This window comes from Oncorhynchus masou, chromosome 17 (genome assembly GCF_036934945.1).
Source record: "Oncorhynchus masou masou isolate Uvic2021 chromosome 17, UVic_Omas_1.1, whole genome shotgun sequence".
In the NCBI taxonomy this organism is placed as follows: domain Eukaryota; kingdom Metazoa; phylum Chordata; class Actinopteri; order Salmoniformes; family Salmonidae; genus Oncorhynchus; species Oncorhynchus masou.
The window spans coordinates 42,692,748-42,715,194 of NC_088228.1; the positions used below are offsets into that span (position 1 = coordinate 42,692,748).

At 41.8% G+C, this 22,447-nt stretch overlaps 1 protein-coding gene across 4 annotated transcripts in view; it reads right to left on the reverse strand.

Annotated features, from left to right (window-relative positions):
* The window catches only part of LOC135559073 (far upstream element-binding protein 3-like), a 68,434-nt gene that overhangs the window by 16,445 nt on the left and 29,542 nt on the right, over nt 1-22,447 (reverse strand). For all 4 annotated transcript variants that reach the window (XM_064993436.1, XM_064993435.1, XM_064993437.1 and 1 more), the window contains exons 13-15: nt 7,121-7,281; nt 4,006-4,076; nt 3,828-3,913 (exon numbers count right to left, since the gene is read on the reverse strand). In XM_064993436.1, the coding sequence (XP_064849508.1) occupies nt 3,828-3,913; nt 4,006-4,076; nt 7,121-7,281 (318 nt within the window). The remainder of the gene's footprint in view (nt 1-3,827; nt 3,914-4,005; nt 4,077-7,120; nt 7,282-22,447) is intronic.

Sequence of the window (22,447 nt, forward strand, 5' to 3'; positions counted from 1 at the left end):
TTTGATTTGATGACCCTGTCCTCCTGCACCCGCTTCGAACACACACCAAGACCGCCCCCTGCCACTCAAGCAGGTAGTGCAGTTCCTGACTGGCCAAAGTTATATTCACACTGTCCGCGTGCAGTTCTTATATTAATGCATGCGGTATTGCAAACAGACTTGTCCAATTTGTGAAAACAATGCAGCTTACCAATTGCTTCTTTATATGCATCGACATCTATAATATGCATCTACTTTGTGAATCTTCCTCTCTGAAAAAAGATTGTTAGTTGAGGTACTTTTTTTTTAGCACGCTGTATCTAGCCACTAATGCTAATTCGACTGAGCTAAATAAAGGTGGTATTAAATTATTTGACCAGATAAATTGACTGAGAATACATTCCTGTTTACAGCAACGCCCTGGGGAATAGTTACAGGGGAGAGGAGGATTAGACAACGCCCTGGGGAATAGTTACAGGGGAGAGGAGGATTAGACAACGACCTGGGGAATAGTTACAGGGGAGAGGAGGATTAGACAACGACCTGGGGAATAGTTACAGGGGAGAGGAGGATTAGACAACGACCTGGGGAATAGTTACAGGGGAGAGGAGGATTAGACAACGACCTGGGGAATAGTTACAGGGGAAAGGAGGATTAGACAACGACCTGGGGAATAGTTACAGGGGAGAGGAGGATTAGACAACGACCTGGGGAATAGTTACAGGGGAGAGGAGGATTAGACAACGACCTGGGGAATAGTTACAGGGGAGAGGAGGATTAGACAACGACCTGGGGAATAGTTACAGGGGAGAGGAGGATTAGACAACGACCTGGGGAATAGTTACAGGGGAGAGGAGGATTAGACAACGACCTGGGGAATAGTTACAGGGGAGAGGAGGATTAGACAACGACCTGGGGAATAGTTACAGGGGAGAGGAGGGGGGTGAACGAGCAAGCTTCAGCGGCCAGCCAGCAGATGGATGCAGGGTGGTATGCTGCTGGCAAGAAATTTGGCTCACAAACGTTAGCCATCTAATAGACTGGTACCAGTGGTGGTGGAGATCTGAATGTTTGTGCAACGACATGTTCTGAATGAAAATCCTCTGCTTTTTCATTCATTGCAAAACACCGTATTCCAAGTGCCCACTATTCCAAACATCGAAATAGAAAAAAATATTTCCTTAAGAAAATGTTTGCTTGTCTTGAACTATGGTTGTGAAGAACGTTGTCATGGGATTGAAAAACCTTTGTTGTAGTAGTAGTAGTAGTAGTAGTAATGGTGGTAGGCTACTGACTGCAGTAGTTAAGAAGAGGTACGTAATTGCAAATCATATTAATCTTTGGTGAAATATTATTTTGTCAAAATCGTGCAGCCCTAGTTCATTCCCAACTAAATAAGTCTTATGCCTGGATGGTGTTTAACACGCTGGGTCAGAAACATCTAAACATGTTTGTGGTGGTGTTTAACACCAGCCAACCACACCTACTGCTGGGTCAGAAACATCTAAACATGTTTGTGGTGGTGTTTAACACTAGCCAACCACACCTACTGCTGGGTCAGAAACATCTAAACATGTTTGTGGTGGTGTTTAACACCAGCCAACCACACCTACTGCTGGGTCAGAAACATCTAAACATGTTTGTCGTGGTGTTTAACACCAGCCAACCACACCTACTGCTGGGTCAGAAACATCTAAACATGTTTGTGGTGGTGTTTAACACCAGCCAACCACACCTACTGCTGGGTCAGAAACATCTAAACATGTTTGTGGTGGTGTTTAACACCAGCCAACCACACCTACTGCTGGGTCAGAAACATCTAAACATGTTTGTGGTGGTGTTTAACACTAGCCAACCACACCTACTGCTGGGTCAGAAACATCTAAACATGTTTGTGGTGGTGTTTAACACTAGCCAACCACACCTACTGCTGGGTCAGAAACATCTAAACATGTTTGTGGTGGTGTTTAACACCTGCCAACCACACCTACTGCTGGGTCAGAAACATCTAAACATGTTTGTGGTGGTGTTTAACACTAGCCAACCACACCTACTGCTGGGTCAGAAACATCTAAACATGTTTGTGGTGGTGTTTAACACCAGCCAACCACACCTACTGCTGGGTCAGAAACATCTAAACATGTTTGTGGTGGTGTTTAACACCAGCCAACCACACCTACTGCTGGGTCAGAAACATCTAAACATGTTTGTGGTGGTGTTTAACACCAGCCAACCACACCTACTGCTGGGTCAGAAACATCTAAACATGTTTGTGGTGGTGTTTAACACCAGCCAACCACACCTACTGCTGGGTCAGAAACATCTAAACATGTTTGTGGTGGTGTTTAACACTAGCCAACCACACCTACTGCTGGGTCAGAAACATCTAAACATGTTTGTGGTGGTGTTTAACACTAGCCAACCACACCTACTGCTGGGTCAGAAACATCTAAACATGTTTGTGGTGGTGTTTAACACCTGCCAACCACACCTACTGCTGGGTCAGAAACATCTAAACATGTTTGTGGTGGTGTTTAACACTAGCCAACCACACCTACTGCTGGGTCAGAAACATCTAAACATGTTTGTGGTGGTGTTTAACACCAGCCAACCACACCTACTGCTGGGTCAGAAACATCTAAACATGTTTGTGGTGGTGTTTAACACCAGCCAACCACACCTACTGCTGGGTCAGAAACATCTAAACATGTTTGTGGTGGTGTTTAACACTAGCCAACCACACCTACTGCTGGGTCAGAAACATCTAAACATGTTTGTGGTGGTGTTTAACACCAGCCAACCACACCTACTGCTGGGTCAGAAACATCTAAACATGTTTGTGGTGGTGTTTAACACCAGCCAACCACACCTACTGCTGGGTCAGAAACATCTAAACATGTTTGTGGTGGTGTTTAACACCAGCCAACCACACCTACTGCTGGGTCAGAAACATCTAAACATGTTTGTGGTGGTGTTTAACACCAGCCAACCACACCTACTGCTGGGTCAGAAACATCTAAACATGAACGCATCTCTCCTGTCCTATTCATGCTCTATTTGCCTCCGGTGTGAAGTCCCGCCAAGGGACAGATTTATGATTAGCTTCCCCTCCCCCAATCCTAACAGAAACCACTAAGGGATAACTGCATAACTGACCCAAGCACAGCAACCTCTACTTCACTGATTACTGAGAATTGCCCTGAGAAGATGAAATAACTTGGACAATTCAAACTCTGACTTATCTGCTTGTAAGCATTTATGAGTCTTACATTTGAGAGATATTTGTAAGACACTGAAATTAGCCACATTTTGCAGAGTCCATCTTTATATGTCTATTTCATATAAACTCTGTGCAAAATCGTTTCAAAACTATGTTTAAGCTGAGGAAGTATCGATATCAAGATATTGCTGTAAAGTTCAGCCTGGTGGAACCAGCCTGATCGCTGCATTCACCTTTGGTTTCAATGACGAATGTCACTTGGGCTCCCAAGTGGCGCACTGGTCTAAGGCACTGAATCTCAGCTTGAGGCGTCACTACAGACAACCTGGTTCGAATCCAGACTATTACAACCGGCCGTGACTGGGAGTCCCATAGGGCGGCGCACAATTGGCCCAGCGTCGTCTGAGTTTGGCCGGCGTAGGCCGTCATTGTAAATAAGAATTTGTTCTTAACTGACTTGCCTCGTTTAAATAAAGGTTAAATAGATTTTAAAAAATAAAAACATAATGCAGAGATCAGGCTGGTTCCACCAGGCTAGCAGAGTTGATGTTAATCGCAATACAAGAAAGGGTTACCAAATGTTTACAGGCTGTGCTTATGACGAGCTGTTGAGCAAAAGGTGACTTACTGGGGTCCTGCTGGCCTTGAGGCTGCCATGTTTGATAGGTAGTCCCCCATCCTCCTGTCATGAAGGTCTGGGCTCCACTGCCACAACTTATCAAGACAGAAAGCAGAAAGAGCTACAGCAACACAAAAAAAATGCATTTAGGTACAACCGACAGGGGCGAACAGAAAGTCTGACTTACTTTTGATGAGTTGCAGGACCTTGAGTGAAAGGGCTAAATCCAAAATTATTGTTGCTCACTATTCCTGAACCCTGAAAAAAAAATACATTCAACACTGTTAACCAGAGTAAATAACACCAGGTTGAATAAGTTGAAATCACGGCAGTATTTATTTAGTCGACTAACAGTTAATAATTAAAACGTTTAGAAATGTTTAACAATTAGCCTAGGTAGTCCTGTTGACTCATCACTAGAACTGCCAGGCCTTTCAGCCTATAAGTATCTGCTAGAGAATGTTAGCATACGCTGGACCCCCATTCTAACAATCTAATAAACAAATGATACATACAGTGCATTCAGACAAGTATTTAGACCCCTTGACGTTTTGTGATGTTACAGCCTTATTCAAAAATGGATTTATTTAAAATATATATATATTTTAAAATATGTAAATACTCAATCTACACACGATACCCCATATTGACAAAGCGAAAACAGGTTTTTCTTTCCTTCTTTACATAAGTATTCAGACCCTTTGCTACGAGACTCTAAATTGAGCTCTAGTCAGGAAAGAGGGAAAGAGGAACGGAGCAAAGTCCAGAGACATCCTTGATGAAGCTCAGGACCTCAGACTGGGGTGAAGGTCCACCTTCCAACAGGACAATGATCTTAAGCACACAGCAATGCAGGAGTGGCTTCGGGACAAGTCTTTGAATGTCCTTGAGTGGCCCAGCCAGAGCCCGGACTTGAACCTGATCAAACATCTCTGGAGAGACCTGAAAATAGCTGTGCAGTGACGCTCCCCATCCAACCTGACAGAGCTTGAGAGGATCTGCAGAGAAGAATGAGAGAAACTCCCCAAATACAGGTGTGCCAAGCTGGTAGCATCATACTCAAGAAGACTTGGAAGTTGTAATCGCTGCTAAAAGTGCTTCAGCAAAGTACTGAGTAAAGGGTCTGAATACTTATGTAAATGTGATATTTCAGTTCAGAACATTTCTAAAAACTTTTTTTTTCTTTGTCAAACTATTTCATCCATTTTAGAATAAGGCTGTAACAAAATTTCAGGGGGTCTGAATACTTCACGAATGCACTCTGTGCTATCAGAAAAACAACAATTTGGTTGTGTTTATGAAGGTCTAAGGTAACAGAATGAAAACATATTTTTAAAATAAATTAATAGCATTTTCAGTAGTTTCTTAAAAACCAAAAACCACTAGTTCAAGAGTTAAATCCATCAAAGAAATCTGTTCTAATTGAGTTTGTGCAGGTCTAAAGAAACATTGTGGAATAAGAAAATGTATATTTTAATCAGATTACTAGTCTGTGCTTAGTGGCCTGAGAAACACTGTCGCGCGAGTGCTGAACACATGGACAGTGCTGTTATTCAAAAGTGATGTTTGGAAATAGAGCTGCACCTCTAGAACATTGAGAGTTATTTGACTCTTTCTGATACGTTTAACCTGAGACTCTTGAGGAGGATTTGAGTTGCTCCTTTCCCTGCCTCTGTCAATTCCAAGCTGCACCCATCTCGTCATGTACAATTTGGCAACTGATAATATTGTCACTCATCAGACTATTGCCAATTTAATCTAACTCTTATTAAGTGTGAAATTTGTTTTGGTTTAGGTGTAGTTTTAAAATTGGGCCGGCTTTGCAGGCTGTTTGGCATCATTCGCTTCCCGTCGCTCATCAACTCGGATAGAGTCAGGGATCTGTTCAGCATCAATCTAAAGGCCTACTGTAACAGGCACCATTCGCTTCCCGTCGCTCATCAACTCGGATAGAGTCAAGGATCTGTTCAGCATCAATCTAAAGGCCTACTGTAACAGGCACCATTCGCTTCCCGTCGCTCATCAACTCGGATAGAGTCAAGGATCTGTTCAGCATCAATCTAAAGGCCTACTGTAACAGGCACCATTCGCTTCCCGTCGCTCGTCAACTCGGATAGAGTCAAGGATCTGTTCAGCATCAATCTAAAGGCCTACTGTAACAGGCATCATTCGCTTCCCGTCGCTCATCAACTCGGATAGAGTCAAGGATCTGTTCAGCATCAATCTAATGGCCTACTGTAACAGGCATCATTCGCTTCCCGTCGCTCGTCAACTCGGATAGAGTCAGGGATCTGTTTTGCATCAATCTAAAGGCCTACTGTAACAGGCATCATTCGCTTCCCGTCGCTGATCAACTCGGATAGAGTCAGGGATCTGTTTTGCATCAATCTAAAGGCCTACTGTAACAGGCACCATTCGCTTCCCGTCGCTGATCAACTCGGATAGAGTCAAGGATCTGTTCAGCATCAATCTAAAGGCCTACTGTAACAGGCATCATTCGCTTCCCGTCGCTCATCAACTCGGATAGAGTCAAGGATCTGTTCAGCATCAATCTAAAGGCCTACTGTAACAGGCACCATTCGCTTCCCGTCGCTCATCAACTCGGATAGAGTCAGGGATCTGTTTTGCATCAATCTAAAGGCCTACTGTAACAGGCATCATTCGCTTCCCGTCGCTGATCAACTCGGATAGAGTCAGGGATCTGTTTTGCATCAATCTAAAGGCCTACTGTAACAGGCACCATTCGCTTCCCGTCGCTGATCAACTCGGATAGAGTCAAGGATCTGTTCAGCATCAATCTAAAGGCCTACTGTAACAGGCATCATTCGCTTCCCGTCGCTGATCAACTCGGATAGAGTCAAGGATCTGTTCTGCATCATTCTAAAGGCTGTAACAGGCACCATGTTTCCCTTACAATATACTTGATTAGTACTAGAAGTATAGTAAATACATTCTAGTACCATCTTCATACAAAGAAACACAGAGAATGTTATCAACCCGCGAGGCACGCAGACAAATGATTTGCTATAAACACACTTGCCAACGCTGATAAACAGGCATAACACAAAGTTAAAGAATTAATTGCAAAAAGAAATATTCGTGAAAATATATTTTCAGGGCAAGATATGAGAACAAGAAATTTATTGGTTGTATCAGACTCCGTATTGAGCATTACGCATTAATACGCATTAATTAATTCAGTGAGGAGAGAAATACGTACAAAGTCAAACGCCAGTGGCCAGTGGCCTACGGCAGATGTAGTGTTAAAGGCACTTGGGGAACTTTTTCAAACAACTACTTACTCCGATCTTGTCATCGATGAGCTGGCGTGCTAGTTCCATCTGTTGCGGGGTGCCTCTGATGGAGAAGATGCGGACATTGGGGTCGGTGTTGTGAGGGGGGTTCCTCTGCAGCTCCACGTGGGCTCCAGACTGCTGGTTGATGCTCTTGATGGTATCTCCGCCTGGACAGACATCACATCACATGAGACTCCACACGGCTGGGAATAGCACATCCTTGGTCATTCTTTGACAGCACCCTTGTCATTTGTATGCAATAGGGTTGGGCCGATATACGATATCGTCAAAATTTGACCAAGACAATATATGGTTGAGATATCGTAATGTGCAAGACGACACTCTACTTGAAGTTTGTAAATTAAACCTGCAGTTCTCTCAGATGGGTTATATCAATATGTTACAAATTAAGCCTAAATGAATTAACTAGTTCTTATTTTATTGCTTTGAGAATATTTTTCATGAAAAGCAACCATCATATCATAAATAAGCACATAAATAGCAGTGTAGTATTATTTAGTCATTAAAGGAAAATACCACTCCCTGTTTTTGGTATTTGTTTCATTAGCCCACTGTTGATATAGTCAACATGTAAAGTGCTGGTCCCATGTTTCATGAGCTGAAATACTAAATCCCAGAAATGTTCCATACGCACAAAAAGCTTATTACTCTCAAATGTTGTGGATAAAATTGTTTATGCCAGCAATCCTCCGGGTGCTGGCCCGCTTCTGGTACCGAGGCTAGTTGAGAACGTTTAAAAATAGAAAGAAAAGAGACTGCTACATTATAATGCTATGTCAGAACATCAAAAGAGACTGCTACATTATAATGCTATGTCAGAACATCAAAAGAGACTGCTACATTATAATGCTATGTCAGAACATCAAAAGAGACTGCTACATTATAATGCTATGTCAGAACATCAAAAGAGACTGCTACATTATAATGCTATGTCAGAACATCAAAAGAGACTGCTACATTATAATGCTATGTCAGAACATCAAAAGAGACTGCTACATCATAATGCTATGTCAGAACATCAAGAGACTGCTACATTGTAATGCTATGTCAGAACATCAAAAGAGACTGCTACATTATAATGCTATGTCAGAACATCAAAAGAGACTGCTACATTATAATGCTATGTCAGAACATCAAAAGAGACTGCTACATTATAATGCTATGCCAGAACATCAAAAGAGACTGCTACATTATAATGCTATGTCAGAACATCAAAAGAGACTGCAACATTATAATGCTATGCCAGAACATCAAGAGACTGCTACATTGTAATGCTATGTCAGAACATCAAAAGAGACTGCTACATTATAATGCTATGTCAGAACATCAAAAGAGACTGCTACATTATAATGCTATGTCAGAACATCAAAAGAGACTGCTACATCATAATGCTATGCCAGAACATCAAGAGAGACTGCTACATTATAATGCTATGTCAGAACATCAAAAGAGACTGCTACATTATAATGCTATGTCAGAACATCAAAAGAGACTGCTACATTATAATGCTATGTCAGAACATCAAAAGAGACTGCTACATTATAATGCTATGCCAGAACATCAAAAGAGACTGCTACATTATAATGCTATGTCAGAACATCAAAAGAGACTGCTACATTATAATGCTATGCCAGAACATCAGAAGAGACTGCTACATTATAATGCTATGTCAGAACATCAAAAGAGACTGCTACATTATAATGCCATGCCAGAACATCAAAAGAGACTGCTACATTATAATGCTATGCCAGAACATCAAGAGACTGCTACATTATAATGCTATGTCAGAACATCAAAAGAGACTGCTACATTATAATGCTATGTCAGAACATCAAAAGAGACTGCTACATTGTAATGCTATGTCAGAACATCAAAAGAGACTGCTACATTATAATGCTATGTCAGAACATCAAAAGAGACTGCTACATTATAATGCTATGTCAGAACATCAAAAGAGACTGCTACATTATAATGCTATGTCAGAACATCAAAAGAGACTGCTACGTTATAATGCTATGTCAGAACATCAAAAGAGACTGCTACATTATAATGCCATGCCAGAACATCAAAAGAGACTGCTACATTATAATGCTATGCCAGAACATCAAGAGACTGCTACATTATAATGCTATGTCAGAACATCAAAAGAGACTGCTACATTATAATGCTATGTCAGAACATCAAAAGAGACTGCTACATTGTAATGCTATGTCAGAACATCAAAAGAGACTGCTACATTATAATGCTATGTCAGAACATCAAAAGAGACTGCTACATTATAATGCTATGTCAGAACATCAAAAGAGACTGCTACATTATAATGCTATGTCAGAACATCAAAAGAGACTGCTACATTATAATGCTATGCCAGAACATCAAAAGAGACTGCTACATTATAATGCTATGTCAGAACATCAAAAGAGACTGCTACATTATAATGCTATGTCAGAACATCAAAAGAGACTGCAACATTATAATGCTATGTCAGAACATCAAAAGAGACTGCTACAATATAATGCTATGTCAGAACATCAAAAGAGACTGCAACATTATAATGCTATGCCAGAACATCAAGAGACTGCTACAATATAATGCTATGTCAGAACATCAAAAGAGACTGCTACATTATAATGCTATGTCAGAACATCAAAAGAGACTGCTACATTATAATGCTATGTCAGAACATCAAAAGCAGGTTACTTGAATATCAAATCGATCTCCTTTAATGCCGGGGGTACAATACACAACTTCCCGAAATCCTAAAATCTCTGAGCCTCTCACATTAAACGTCTTTCCAGTAGTTTGTATTGCCAACGTAGTGGAGCGCAAACTAAACAGGGGGGGGTCAAACACTACAAGATTCTTCACTTGGTCGTGATACCACGCTGATTCACGAAAACAGTATGATGTGTTTAGATGTTTAACCTAGCTAGAACCAGCTGTGGTTTCAAGTAGCCTCAAACATTTTCAGTCAGACATTAACGCTTCCATACAGAGTTGACATATCTAGCCAATACATTTTGAATTGAATAACATTGCTTGTGAATTTCAGAGCTGTAACGATCTGACACTTTGGATAAAGGCAAATGTATGCTAGTTGTAGTCTAAACATTCTGGGCAATATGTCGTCATCTCATAGGCTTCTTCTCTAGCGAGCTCTCGCTATTGCTGATCACCGTTCTCAAAACTTGTCATTGCACATCTCACACTAAATCAAATCGATTTATATAGCCCTTCTTCAGCTGATATCTCAAAGTGCTGTACAGAAACCCAGCCTAAAACCCCAAACAGCAAGCAATGCAGGTGTAGAAGCACGGTGGTCAGCAATAGCGAGAGCTCGCTAGAGAAGAAGGCAGTGAGATGGTGTGAAAAACTCCCTAGAAAGGCCAGAACCTAGGAAGAAACCTAGAGAGGAACCAGGCAGAGGGCTGGCCAGTCCTCTTCTGGCTGTGCCAGGTGGAGATTATAACAGAACATGGCCAAGATGTTCAAATGTCCATAGATGACCAGCAGGGTCAAATAATAATAATCACAGTGGTTGTAGAGGGTGCAACAGGTCAGCACCTCACAACTAAATGTCAATTGGCTTTTTTTCATAGCCGATCATTCAGAGTATCTCCACCGCTCCTGCTGTCTCTAGAGAGTTGAAAACAGCAGGTCTGGGACAGGTAGCCCGTCCGGTGAACAGGTCAGGGTTCCATAGCTGCAGGCAGAACAGTTGAAACACTACATGAGCTATGCAGATTTTGAAAATATCGGGACGTCTGGGATGGCTCAAAGACAGGATAGCCCACTCACATTAAACAAGCGTTGGTGACGACCCCAAGTAGGCAACGGCAACGGGGATTTTGTACAGAGTATGAACTGGGGGGGGAAAAAGCAACCAATAACATTTCTAACAAAAAATATAAAATATAGTAAGAAACCTTTTTCTCGTTGGTTAAAATCATATGATGCACACCAGATTAGGATCATGTCATGGGAAACACTTATCTATTCTATCATTTAAACTACAAAACATAAGACACCTGACGTTTTCACATAGTGTATGTTGTCATTGCAGTGGTGCTGGAGATGATGAATTTGATGTAATAACATTAATTTGATCAACTAGGCTAATTTTATCAACTAGTCCTTCACATGCATTCAATACATAAACACGGTGCATTTCTAATATGAATCAATGGCCGAGAGGTCTGGCGTTGAACACTGAGGTGTAAGGGTAAGTTGAATGCTTATAAACTAAAAAAGGATGCAAAAAAAGTCCACAGCTTTCCCATAATTTGCAAATAAATTCAATAAAAATGCTACAAAATGATTTTCTGGATTTTTTTTCTAATTTTGTCTGTCATAGTTGAAGTGTTCCTATGATGAAAATTACAGGCCTCTCTCATCTTTTTAAGTGGGAGAACTTGCACAATTGGTGGCTGACGAAATACTTCTTTGCCACACTGTAAGTGTTACAAATGTATAGCCACATCACACTTTGTAAAGGGTTTATAAAATGTGGTATAACTGACACAACCACCAATGTCAAATGAGACATAACGCACTGTTAAATATGATAAACCTGTGCTTTATAAATCATATTAAATTGAGGCTTAACAAAGCATATAACCCAGTCATGCCTCTTGGTAGAGCATTGCAATGCCAGGATATTGGGTTTGATACCTGTGATCACCCAGGTATGGCCTTTTAAAATCTGTTAATATTTTTTGCCTACTTCAGTTTTTTCCCCAAGTTCAGTTTTCCAGGTTTCTGCTTTCCCAAATTTCAACAAACTCTGGTCTATACAGTCACAGAAAACCTAAAGGGACTAATCCAAGTCAGCCAGAACCAACCCATAAAGTAGCACAAATTTCAACAAACACTGGTCTATACAGTATGTCACAGAAAACCTAAAGTGGCTGATCCAAGTCAGCCAGAACCAACCCATAAAGTAGCACAAATTTCAACAAACACTGGTCTATACAGTATGTCACAGAAAACCTAAAGTGGCTGATCCAAGTCAGCCAGAACCAACTCATAAAGTAGCACAAATTTCAACAAACCCTGGTCTATACAGTATGTCACAGAAAACCTAAAGTGACTGATCCAAGTCAGCCAGAACCAACCCATAAAGTAGCACAAGTGAGGGGTTACATTTTACTCTTACAAGCTTTTCAGATTTCAACATGTTAAAATTTGTATACCTTACACCTTAGATCAGTGTTACCCAACTCTGGCTCTAGAGGACACATCACATATTTTTGCTGTATCCCCGGACAACAACAAAAAAATGACAGGCGACCACTACTGCAGGTAACTTCTTCGATATAGGGGGCGCTCTTTTAATTTTTGGATAAAAAAACGTTCCCGTTTTAAACAAGATATTTTGTCAGGAAAAGATGCTCGACTATGCATATAATTAACAGCTTTGGAAAGAAAACACTGACGTTTCCAAAACTGCAAAGATATTGTCTGAGTGCCCCAGAACTAATGCTACAGGCGAAACTAAGATGAAATTTCATACAGGAAATGCACCAGATTTTGAATGCGCTGTGTTCCAATGTCTCCTTATATGGCTGTGAATGCGCCAGGAATGAGCCTACACTTTCTGTCGTTTCCCCCAAGGTGTCTGCAAGCATTGTGATGTATTTGTAGGCATATCATTGGAAGATTGACCATAAGAGACTACATTTACCAGGTGTCCGCTTGGTGTCCTCTGTCAAAATTATTGTGCAATCTCCAGCTGCGTCCACTTTTCCATTTGGTTCAGAGGAGAAAGGCAACTGCCACGAATGATTTATCATCGAATAGATATGTGAAAAACACCTTGAGGATTGATTCTAAACAACGTTTGCCATGTTTGTCGATATTATGGAGTTAATTTGGAAAAAAGTTTGGCGTTGTAATGACTGAATTTTCGGGTTTTTTTCTTAGCCAAACGTGATGAACAAAACGATTTCTCCTACACAAATAATCTTTTTGGAAAAACTGAACATTTGCTATCTAACTGAGAGTCTCGTCATTGAAAACATCCGAAGTTCTTCAAAGGTAAATGATTTTATTTGAATGCTTTTCTTGTTTTTGTGAAAATGTTGCCTGCTGAATGCTAGGCTTAATGCTATGCTAGCTATCAATACTCTTACACAAATGCTTGTGTAGCTTTGGTTAAAGCATATTTTGAAAATCTGAGATGACAGTGTTGTTATCAAAAGGCTAAGCTTGTGAGCCAATATATTTATTTCATTTCATTTGCGATTTTCATGAATAGTTAACGTTGCGTTATGCTAATGAGCTTGAGGCTATGATTACGCTCCCGGATACGGGATTGTTCGACGCTAGAGGTTAAGGGCCATGGTAACAGGAGACATATGGTCTAGGGTATGGAAGAAGCTAATCACAGTCATTGTTTTGAAATCTTTGTCGGCTGGGTAAAAGTTACACAATTTAACTATTTTCCAAGTAATGCTTCTATTTTCCAAGTAATTGGATAATCTTATTTTTCAGGAAAAGTAGACAGCAGGCAGACAAAGTGTGTAAATCTTAATGCGGAACTTAGAAAATTGTTAATTGCAGTTTAATTTCTCCTCAGGCACACCCAGGTATAGTATGGTTTTCCCAAGACAAAACAAAACCTTGGTTGCTAAGAAAATTTACAACAAAGCAGAACTTCTAAACTCAACAAAAAAAGAAACGGCCCTTTTTCAGGACACTGTCTTTCAAAGATAATTTGTAAAACTCTAAATAACTTCACAGATCTTTATTGTAAAGGGTTTAAACACTGTTTCCCATGCTTGGTTCAATGAACCATGAACAATTAATGAACATGCACCTGTGGAACGGTCGTTAAGACACAAAGAGCTTAGCGACGGTAGGCAATTAAGGTCACAGTTATGAAATCTTAGGACACTAAAGAGAACTTTCTACTGACCCTGAAAAACACCAAAAGAAAGACGGGTCCCTGTTCATCTGCGTGAACGTGCTTTAGGCATGCTGCAAGGAGGCATGAGGATGGCCAAGGCAATAAATTGCAATGTCTAATGTGAGACGCCTAAGACAGCGCTACAGGGAGACAGGACGGACAGCTGATAACAACACCTGCACAGGACCGGTACATCCGAACATCACACCTGCGGGACAGGTACAGGATGGCAACAACAACTGCCCGAGTTACACCAGGAACGCACAATCCCTCCATCAGTGCTCAGACTGTCCGCAATAGACTGAGAGAGGCTGGACTGAGGGCTTGTAGGCCTGTTGTAAGGCAGATCCTCACCAGACATCACCGGCAACAACGTCGCCTATGGGCACAAACCCACCATCGCTGGACCAGACAGGACTGGCAAAAACTGCTCTTCACTGACAATTCGCAGTTTTGTCTCACCAGGGGTGATGGTCGGTTTCGCATTTATCGTAGAAGGAATGAGCATTACACTGAGGCCTGTACTCTGGAGCAGGATCGATTTGGAAATGGAGGGTCCATCATGGTCTGGGGTGGTGTGTCACATCGTCGGACTGAGCTTGTTGTCATTGCAGGCAGTCTCAACGCTGTGTATTACAGGGAAGACATCCTCTTCCCTCATGTGGTACCCTTCCTGCAGGCTCATCCTGACATGACCCTCCAGCATGACAATGCCACCAGCCATGCTGCTCGTTCTGTGGGTGACAGGAATGTCAGTGTTCTGCCATGGCCAGCGAAGTGCCCGGATCTCAATCCCATTGACCACGTCTGGGACCTGTTGGATCGGAGGGTGAGGGCCAGGGCCATTCCCCCCAGAAATGTCTGGGAACTTGCAAGTGTCTTGGTGGAAGAGTGGGGTAACATCTCACTGCAAGTGGCAAATCTGGTGCAGTCCATGAGATGCACTGCAGTACTTAATGCAGCTGGTGGCCACACCAGATACAGACTTAATTTAGATTTTGACCCCCCCTTTGTTCAGGGACACATTATTCCATTTATGTTAGTCACATGTCTGTGGAACTTGTTCAGTTAATGTCTCATTTGTTGAATCTTATGTTCATACAAATATTTACACATGTTAAGTTGGCAGAATAAACACAGTGAGAGGACGTTTCTTTTTTTGCTGAGTATAGTCGGACCTGGCAGAGTGTGTGCTGAAAAGATGGGTGTGTACAGGGACCCGCTCTCCCATGTACAACTTCCAAGACGACCACCCAAGAACATAGCCAGTTTCCAAGACCAGACATAGCGGAGATTGTAGCTGCAAACCGATCCCGATTCCTGCCCCTTACAACTGTAGCTGGAAAAGGAGAAAACTAACGTTCCCACTCCATAATCAGAACCATCACACAAATGCTAAAAACCAGTTCAGGCCAACTAGAACGTATTTCTTGATTTACAGAATAGTAGCAAACTACTCAAGTCAGTATCGCAAATTTCAAAACATTTTATCAACGTAGTACTATAAAATAAAGGTAGAGCAAAAACACACAACAAAGATAAATAAGAGCATTAGAAATTAGGTAAGCTATATACAGGGTGAGTGGCAGGCTTACAATGATGCCAAAAAACAACATTTGAGAGTGCGCTGACCCTGGTGTTAGAGGGGGTACGCAGCTGGAGGTAGAATGTTTGAATAAAATAAACAATAAAAGTTTGGGAACCACTGCTGTAGAGAATCCCCTCGGTACCCTCTCTTTGACCCTGAAAGTAAGGGAGAGTTTGTCACAATGTCTGGAGCTCTCTTAGAAGGCTCCCTAGTAACCTCCCTAACAACAGAGGTGTGAATTGCCCTCTCCTGCAAGACAATCGTTAGGCTCTGGTTGGGTGATGGTAAACTACTTGATGTCTCCCTAACTCCCAGGGTCAGAGACATGGTCCAGAGGGAATTTTCTACAGATACTGTCAATATATTATTACGGATTTCATCTGTGAAATAGAAGTCATACATGTTCTTCATTCCTCAATTGTAAATGTTCTGCAATGCATCATTATCCCTCCAAACAATTGGAAGTGATAATACTGTCTCTGGTCTTGTTATACATCCATAGCACAGGTGTCAATTGGGATTTTTCAACGCTATGTGTTGCATGTATAGTACGGACTATTTGATCTTGTACACATTGGCAACTAAAAGTAGAATTGCAGTATAAAAGCAAAACATATATAATGAGAAAGAGAGATATAGAAACTAACGGAAGGGAAAGGTGATGAGCCATGGATGGAAGGTTGTTCAAAGGATTCTGATGGCGTCATCTGCCTTCTTGAATCCAGCATAGACATCAGTGGGGTAGTTGTTGCTCTAAGCCTCAAGTCTATATTTCCAAGAAAACAAATGGTAGAAAAAAAAGTCAGCTCGCTGTGTGAAAGCAGAATAACACTAGGTAGGCCTACTAATGAACATATAGGTGACCATGTGACTCGTTTCAGGAAACTAGGCATATGTTGTAAGTCACTACTTCACAGGAGAGACATTTGAGAGTTTCTTTGCATCAAATATAACAAACTTGTAAATACACATACAATAGTTAAATTACGAGTCTAGTTGGTTTAGCCACGGAAAAAGCCAGCAACCTTCCCACTAGCAATGAGTGGGCAGGACATGCCCAAGAAAGGAGATCAGATTGGTCTGCCATGTAGAAGGCTTCTGTGTATTTGAGCTGGTCAGTCTGTGTAGGTAATCCTGTCCAACGCAGATTTTAAATCAAATGTATTGTGTAATGGAGCTGCATAAGTGTTGACTCCAAAAAGTGGAGTATGATTGCTAAAGAAAACACCGGATTACATCTTCAACCATGGCATGGCATCCGTGACAAGGAGACGTGTCCATCATGCATGATGCAGTATACGGGAAATCGAGCTAGCTACATTTTCAGATATTACACACTTCTAATTTTGAAAGAAAGGGGTTTCATTTCTAGCTAAAGTGTACTGTTAGCTAGCCAGCTAACTTTAGCTGACTGGCTCCCTAGCTAACGTTACGCGTTTGATATTATTCGTATCCCGGAGCCGTTTGCATGGCTAGTTAGAGCCTAATGTTAGCTAGCTACATTGAACCTGGTTGAACCTACTACCCAGCAGATTCACGCAGGGTAGTAACGACATGATTTGGCGCTATGCTCATTGTTGTTTAATTAGCTAACGTTAGCTGGCTGGCTTGCTAGCTAATGTTACGTGACATGTATGATCTTACACATTGTTTATCTAGCTAGCTACCTGTCTTAACAAGACTCCACTATGCAAGTAACCATTTTGGGTGCATTCGTAAATTCAGTCCGAGTATGCCAGAACGCAGAATAACTGATGAATTTTCAAACGCATAACGCTCGTTGAATATAGCCGGCGTCAGTAAACGTCGGCAAAAAAGCGTAACAAAATTGTTGAGCTGGTTAGACTGTTCTCGTGTTATCCAGAGGTAAACAAATCATCGGCCAGAGCGTCAAGCGTGCGCTCCGAGAGTGACACGAGATGGGTGGGGATAAAGCTTAAGAGGGTGTGAACGATGCTGAATAGATGTAGACAAGGAAGAGCCCTTCACTAGATACTAAAACCTTCAAAGGACATTTTCTCAAAGGTGAATTTTACAAGTTGATCAACTTTCATAGCAGAATTACATTCCCATTGTTCCTAAAAAATGCAGTGCATGATATACCATTTTGTAGCTCTGAGTCTATACTTATTTCAATGTAAAAATAAAAAAATAAAAATTCAATACATAAGACCGCTTTGAACCGGTCGGGTCACATATTTGACACAGCCTATGAATACTGTAACGCTGGGAAGTCTATGTATAAAAAAAATAAACTACCACTACTTACTTTACTGACAGCTGGCCATTAGGTCCCTCAGGCCGAGGTCTCTTCTTCCAGTTTATTTTCCAGTTTATTTTTGGCACATGGAAAAAAACTTTCTACATCGGCTGGGTTTATGAGAGCTGGAAAATCATTGTAACTGGTTACACAAAGTAGGCGGGGCTCTCAGATCAACGTCTCGTTGCCGGACAATTCTAGATTCTTCACAGGTGGCATAAGTAGGTCCCACTCTGTGCAGCAAAGACACTTGTCTTCAGTAGGTATTGAGCACTGGTACACCACCAATTTCCAGATGTCTCGAGTTGGGACATCTGCCTGAGCCGTTGCCTGCTCCGTTTCTCTCTCTCATTTCTCTGTAATCTTCCATCTGTTGAAGTTCCTTGTCTGTGTATTTCGGTTCAAGTAAATAGGGTACGTCTGTAAATTCTAGCATTTCCTCCTCGTGTGATTGTATAGTGTGATTGTATACAACTTTTTTATACATTTTATATTGAAGGTAATACATTTTTTGTCCTCTATCAACTTAATTGGGATTTCCTCAAGGCCCCATTGTGACATCACTTCGATTCACTGTAAATGCAATAATGCAACTATTGACACAGATCAGCTACTTTGACCACTTTGCAGCAACTTAGACAAAAATGTAGTGTTTACACTGTCGTCTGCTACTCAAATCTGCTGTTTGAACAAAAAAATATATATATTCTGATAAAAAGTTACAGCTGTTTTAGTAACTGAATCAACATTTTCTGTAACTTGACTCAAGGCTGTAATTGCTGCCAAAGGCGCTTCAACAAAGTACTGAGTAAAGGGTCTGTAATATATTTAAAAAAATGTTTTGCCTGTTCTTGCTTTGTCAATGTGGTATTGTGTGTAGATTGATGAGAGAAGAAAACAATTTAATCCAGTTTAGAATAAGGCAGTAACGTAATAAAACGTGGAAAAAGTCAAGAGGTCTGAATATTTTCCGAACCACGCCAACTCTCACATGTTCATGTATCCAAACGTATTATTACCTTTTACATCCTGTATCAACATATAACATTTGCATAGTATAACTCAGGCTATCCGAACTTAAAATGATTTAAACACGTACCAACTATAACTATTGATGGGTTCTGAGTTCGAAAATTGAAAATATGAAGTATCCTTAAGTCACCGAGGGAAAGTAGAATATTTACATTCTGTCAGAATATGATACGCCAGACGTATCCATTATAACAAGCTACAATTAGGAAGGAATGATCTCTGGTGGACAAACCAGAAACGTTCTGTCGACAATCTACCCAGCAGATGAGCCGGCGACCACAGAGAGAGCCAACAAAGGCATACACTTGTAACAATGGACCAAAGAGACCAGTTACAGACCGCAATCACTCAACTACTAACCACACCCACACCCACTACTAACCACACCCACAACCACTACTAACCACACCCACATTTCTACTGCTCACTAGCTTCATCCTTCTCAGGATCATTTCTACTGCTCACTAGCTTGGTCCTTCTCAGGATCATTTCTACTGCTCACTAGCTTCATCCTTCTCAGGATCATTTCTACTGCTCACTAGCTTCATCCTTCTCAGGATCATTTCTACTGCTCACTAGCTTCATCCTTCTCAGGATCATTTCTACTGCTCACTAGCTTGGTCCTTCTCAGGATCATTTCTACTGCTCACTAGCTTGGTCCTTCTCAGGATCATTTCTACTGCTCACTAGCTTGGTCCTTCTCAGGATCATTTCTACTGCTCACTAGCTTCATCCTTCTCAGGATCATTTCTACTGCTCACTAGCTTCATCCTTCTCAGGATCATTTCTACTGCTCACTAGCTTGGTCCTTCTCAGGATCATTTCTACTGCTCACTAGCTTGGTCCTTCTCAGGATCATTTCTACTGCTCACTAGCTTGGTCCTTCACAGGATCATTTCTACTGCTCACTAGCTTCATCCTTCTCAGGATCATTTCTACTGCTCACTAGCTTGGTCCTTCTCAGGATCATTTCTACTGCTCACTAGCTTGGTCCTTCTCAGGATCATTTCTACTGCTCACTAGCTTGGTCCTTCTCAGGATCATTTCTACTGCTCACTAGCTTGGTCCTTCACAGGATCATTTCTACTGCTCACTAGCTTCATCCTTCTCAGGATCATTTCTACTGCTCACTAGCTTCATCCTTCTCAGGATCATTTCTACTGCTCACTAGCTTGGTCCTTCTCAGGATCATTTCTACTGCTCACTAGCTTGGTCCTTCACAGGATCATTTCTACTGCTCACTAGCTTGGTCCTTCTCAGGATCATTTCTACTGCTCACTAGCTTGGTCCTTCACAGGATCATTTCTACTGCTCACTAGCTTCATCCTTCTCAGGATCATTTCTACTGCTCACTAGCTTCATCCTTCTCAGGATCATTTCTACTGCTCACTAGCTTGGTCCTTCTCAGGATCATTTCTACTGCTCACTAGCTTGGTCCTTCTCAGGATCATTTCTACTGCTCACTAGCTTGGTCCTTCTCAGGATCATTTCTACTGCTCACTAGCTTGGTCCTTCACAGGATCATTTCTACTGCTCACTAGCTTCATCCTTCTCAGGATCATTTCTACTGCTCACTAGCTTGGTCCTTCTCAGGATCATTTCTACTGCTCACTAGCTTCATCCTTCTCTGGATCATTTCTACTGCTCACTAGCTTCGTCCTTCTCAGGATCATTTCTACGGCTCACTAGCTTCGTCCTTCTCAGGATCATTTCTACTGCTCACTAGCTTCATCCTTCTCAGGATCATTTCTACTGCTCACTAGCTTGGTCCTTCACAGGATCATTTCTACTGCTCACTAGCTTCATCCTTCTCAGGATCATTTCTACTGCTCACTAGCTTGGTCCTTCTCAGGATCATTTCTACTGCTCACTAGCTTGGTCCTTCACAGGATCATTTCTACTGCTCACTAGCTTCATCCTTCTCAGGATCATTTCTACTGCTCACTAGCTTGGTCCTTCTCAGGATCATTTCTACTGCTCACTAGCTTCATCCTTCTCTGGATCATTTCTACTGCTCACTAGCTTCGTCCTTCTCAGGATCATTTCTACGGCTCACTAGCTTCGTCCTTCTCAGGATCATTTCTACTGCTCACTAGCTTCATCCTTCTCAGGATCATTTCTACTGCTCACTAGCTTCGTCCTTCTCAGGATCATTTCTACTGCTCACTAGCTTCGTCCTTCTCAGGATCATTTCTACTGCTCACTAGCTTCGTCCTTCTCAGGATCATTTCTACTGCTCACTAGCTTCGTCCTTCTCAGGATCATTTCTACTGCTCACTAGCTTCGTCCTTCTCAGGATCATTTCTACTGCTCACTAGCTTCGTCCTTCTCAGGATCATTTCTACTGCTCACTAGCTTCATCCTTCTCAGGATCATTTCTACTGCTCACTAGCTTCATCCTTCTCAGGATCATTTCTACTGCTCACTAGCTTCATCCTTCTCAGGATCATTTCTACTGCTCACTAGCTTCATCCTTCTCAGGATCATTTCTACTGCTCACTAGCTTCGTCCTTCTCAGGATCATTTCTACTGCTCACTAGCTTGGTCCTTCTCAGGATCATTTCTACTGCTCACTAGCTTGGTCCTTCTCAGGATCATTTCTACTGCTCACTAGCTTGGTCCTTCTCAGGATCATTTCTACTGCTCACTAGCTTGGTCCTTCTCAGGATCATTTCTACTGCTCACTAGCTTCATCCTTCTCAGGATCATTTCTACTGCTCACTAGCTTCATCCTTCTCAGGATCATTTCTACTGCTCACTAGCTTCATCCTTCTCAGGATCATTTCTACTGCTCACTAGCTTGGTCCTTCTCAGGATCATTTCTACTGCTCACTAGCTTCATCCTTCTCAGGATCATTTCTACTGCTCACTAGCTTGGTCCTTCTCAGGATCATTTCTACTGCTCACTAGCTTGGTCCTTCACAGGATCATTTCTACTGCTCACTAGCTTCATCCTTCTCAGGATCATTTCTACTGCTCACTAGCTTGGTCCTTCTCAGGATCATTTCTACTGCTCACTAGCTTGGTCCTTCTCAGGATCATTTCTACTGCTCACTAGCTTCATCCTTCTCAGGATCATTTCTACTGCTCACTAGCTTCGTCCTTCTCAGGATCATTTCTACTGCTCACTAGCTTCGTCCTTCTCAGGATCATTTCTACTGCTCACTAGCTTCGTCCTTCTCAGGATCATTTCTACTGCTCACTAGCTTCGTCCTTCTCAGGATCATTTCTACTGCTCACTAGCTTCGTCCTTCTCAGGATCATTTCTACTGCTCACTAGCTTCGTCCTTCTCAGGATCATTTCTACGGCTCACTAGCTTCATCCTTCTCAGGATCATTTCTACTGCTCACTAGCTTCATCCTTCTCAGGATCATTTCTACTGCTCACTAGCTTCGTCCTTCTCAGGATCATTTCTACGGCTCACTAGCTTCATCCTTCTCAGGATCATTTCTACTGCTCACTAGCTTCGTCCTTCTCAGGATCATTTCTACTGCTCACTAGCTTCATCCTTCTCAGGATCATTT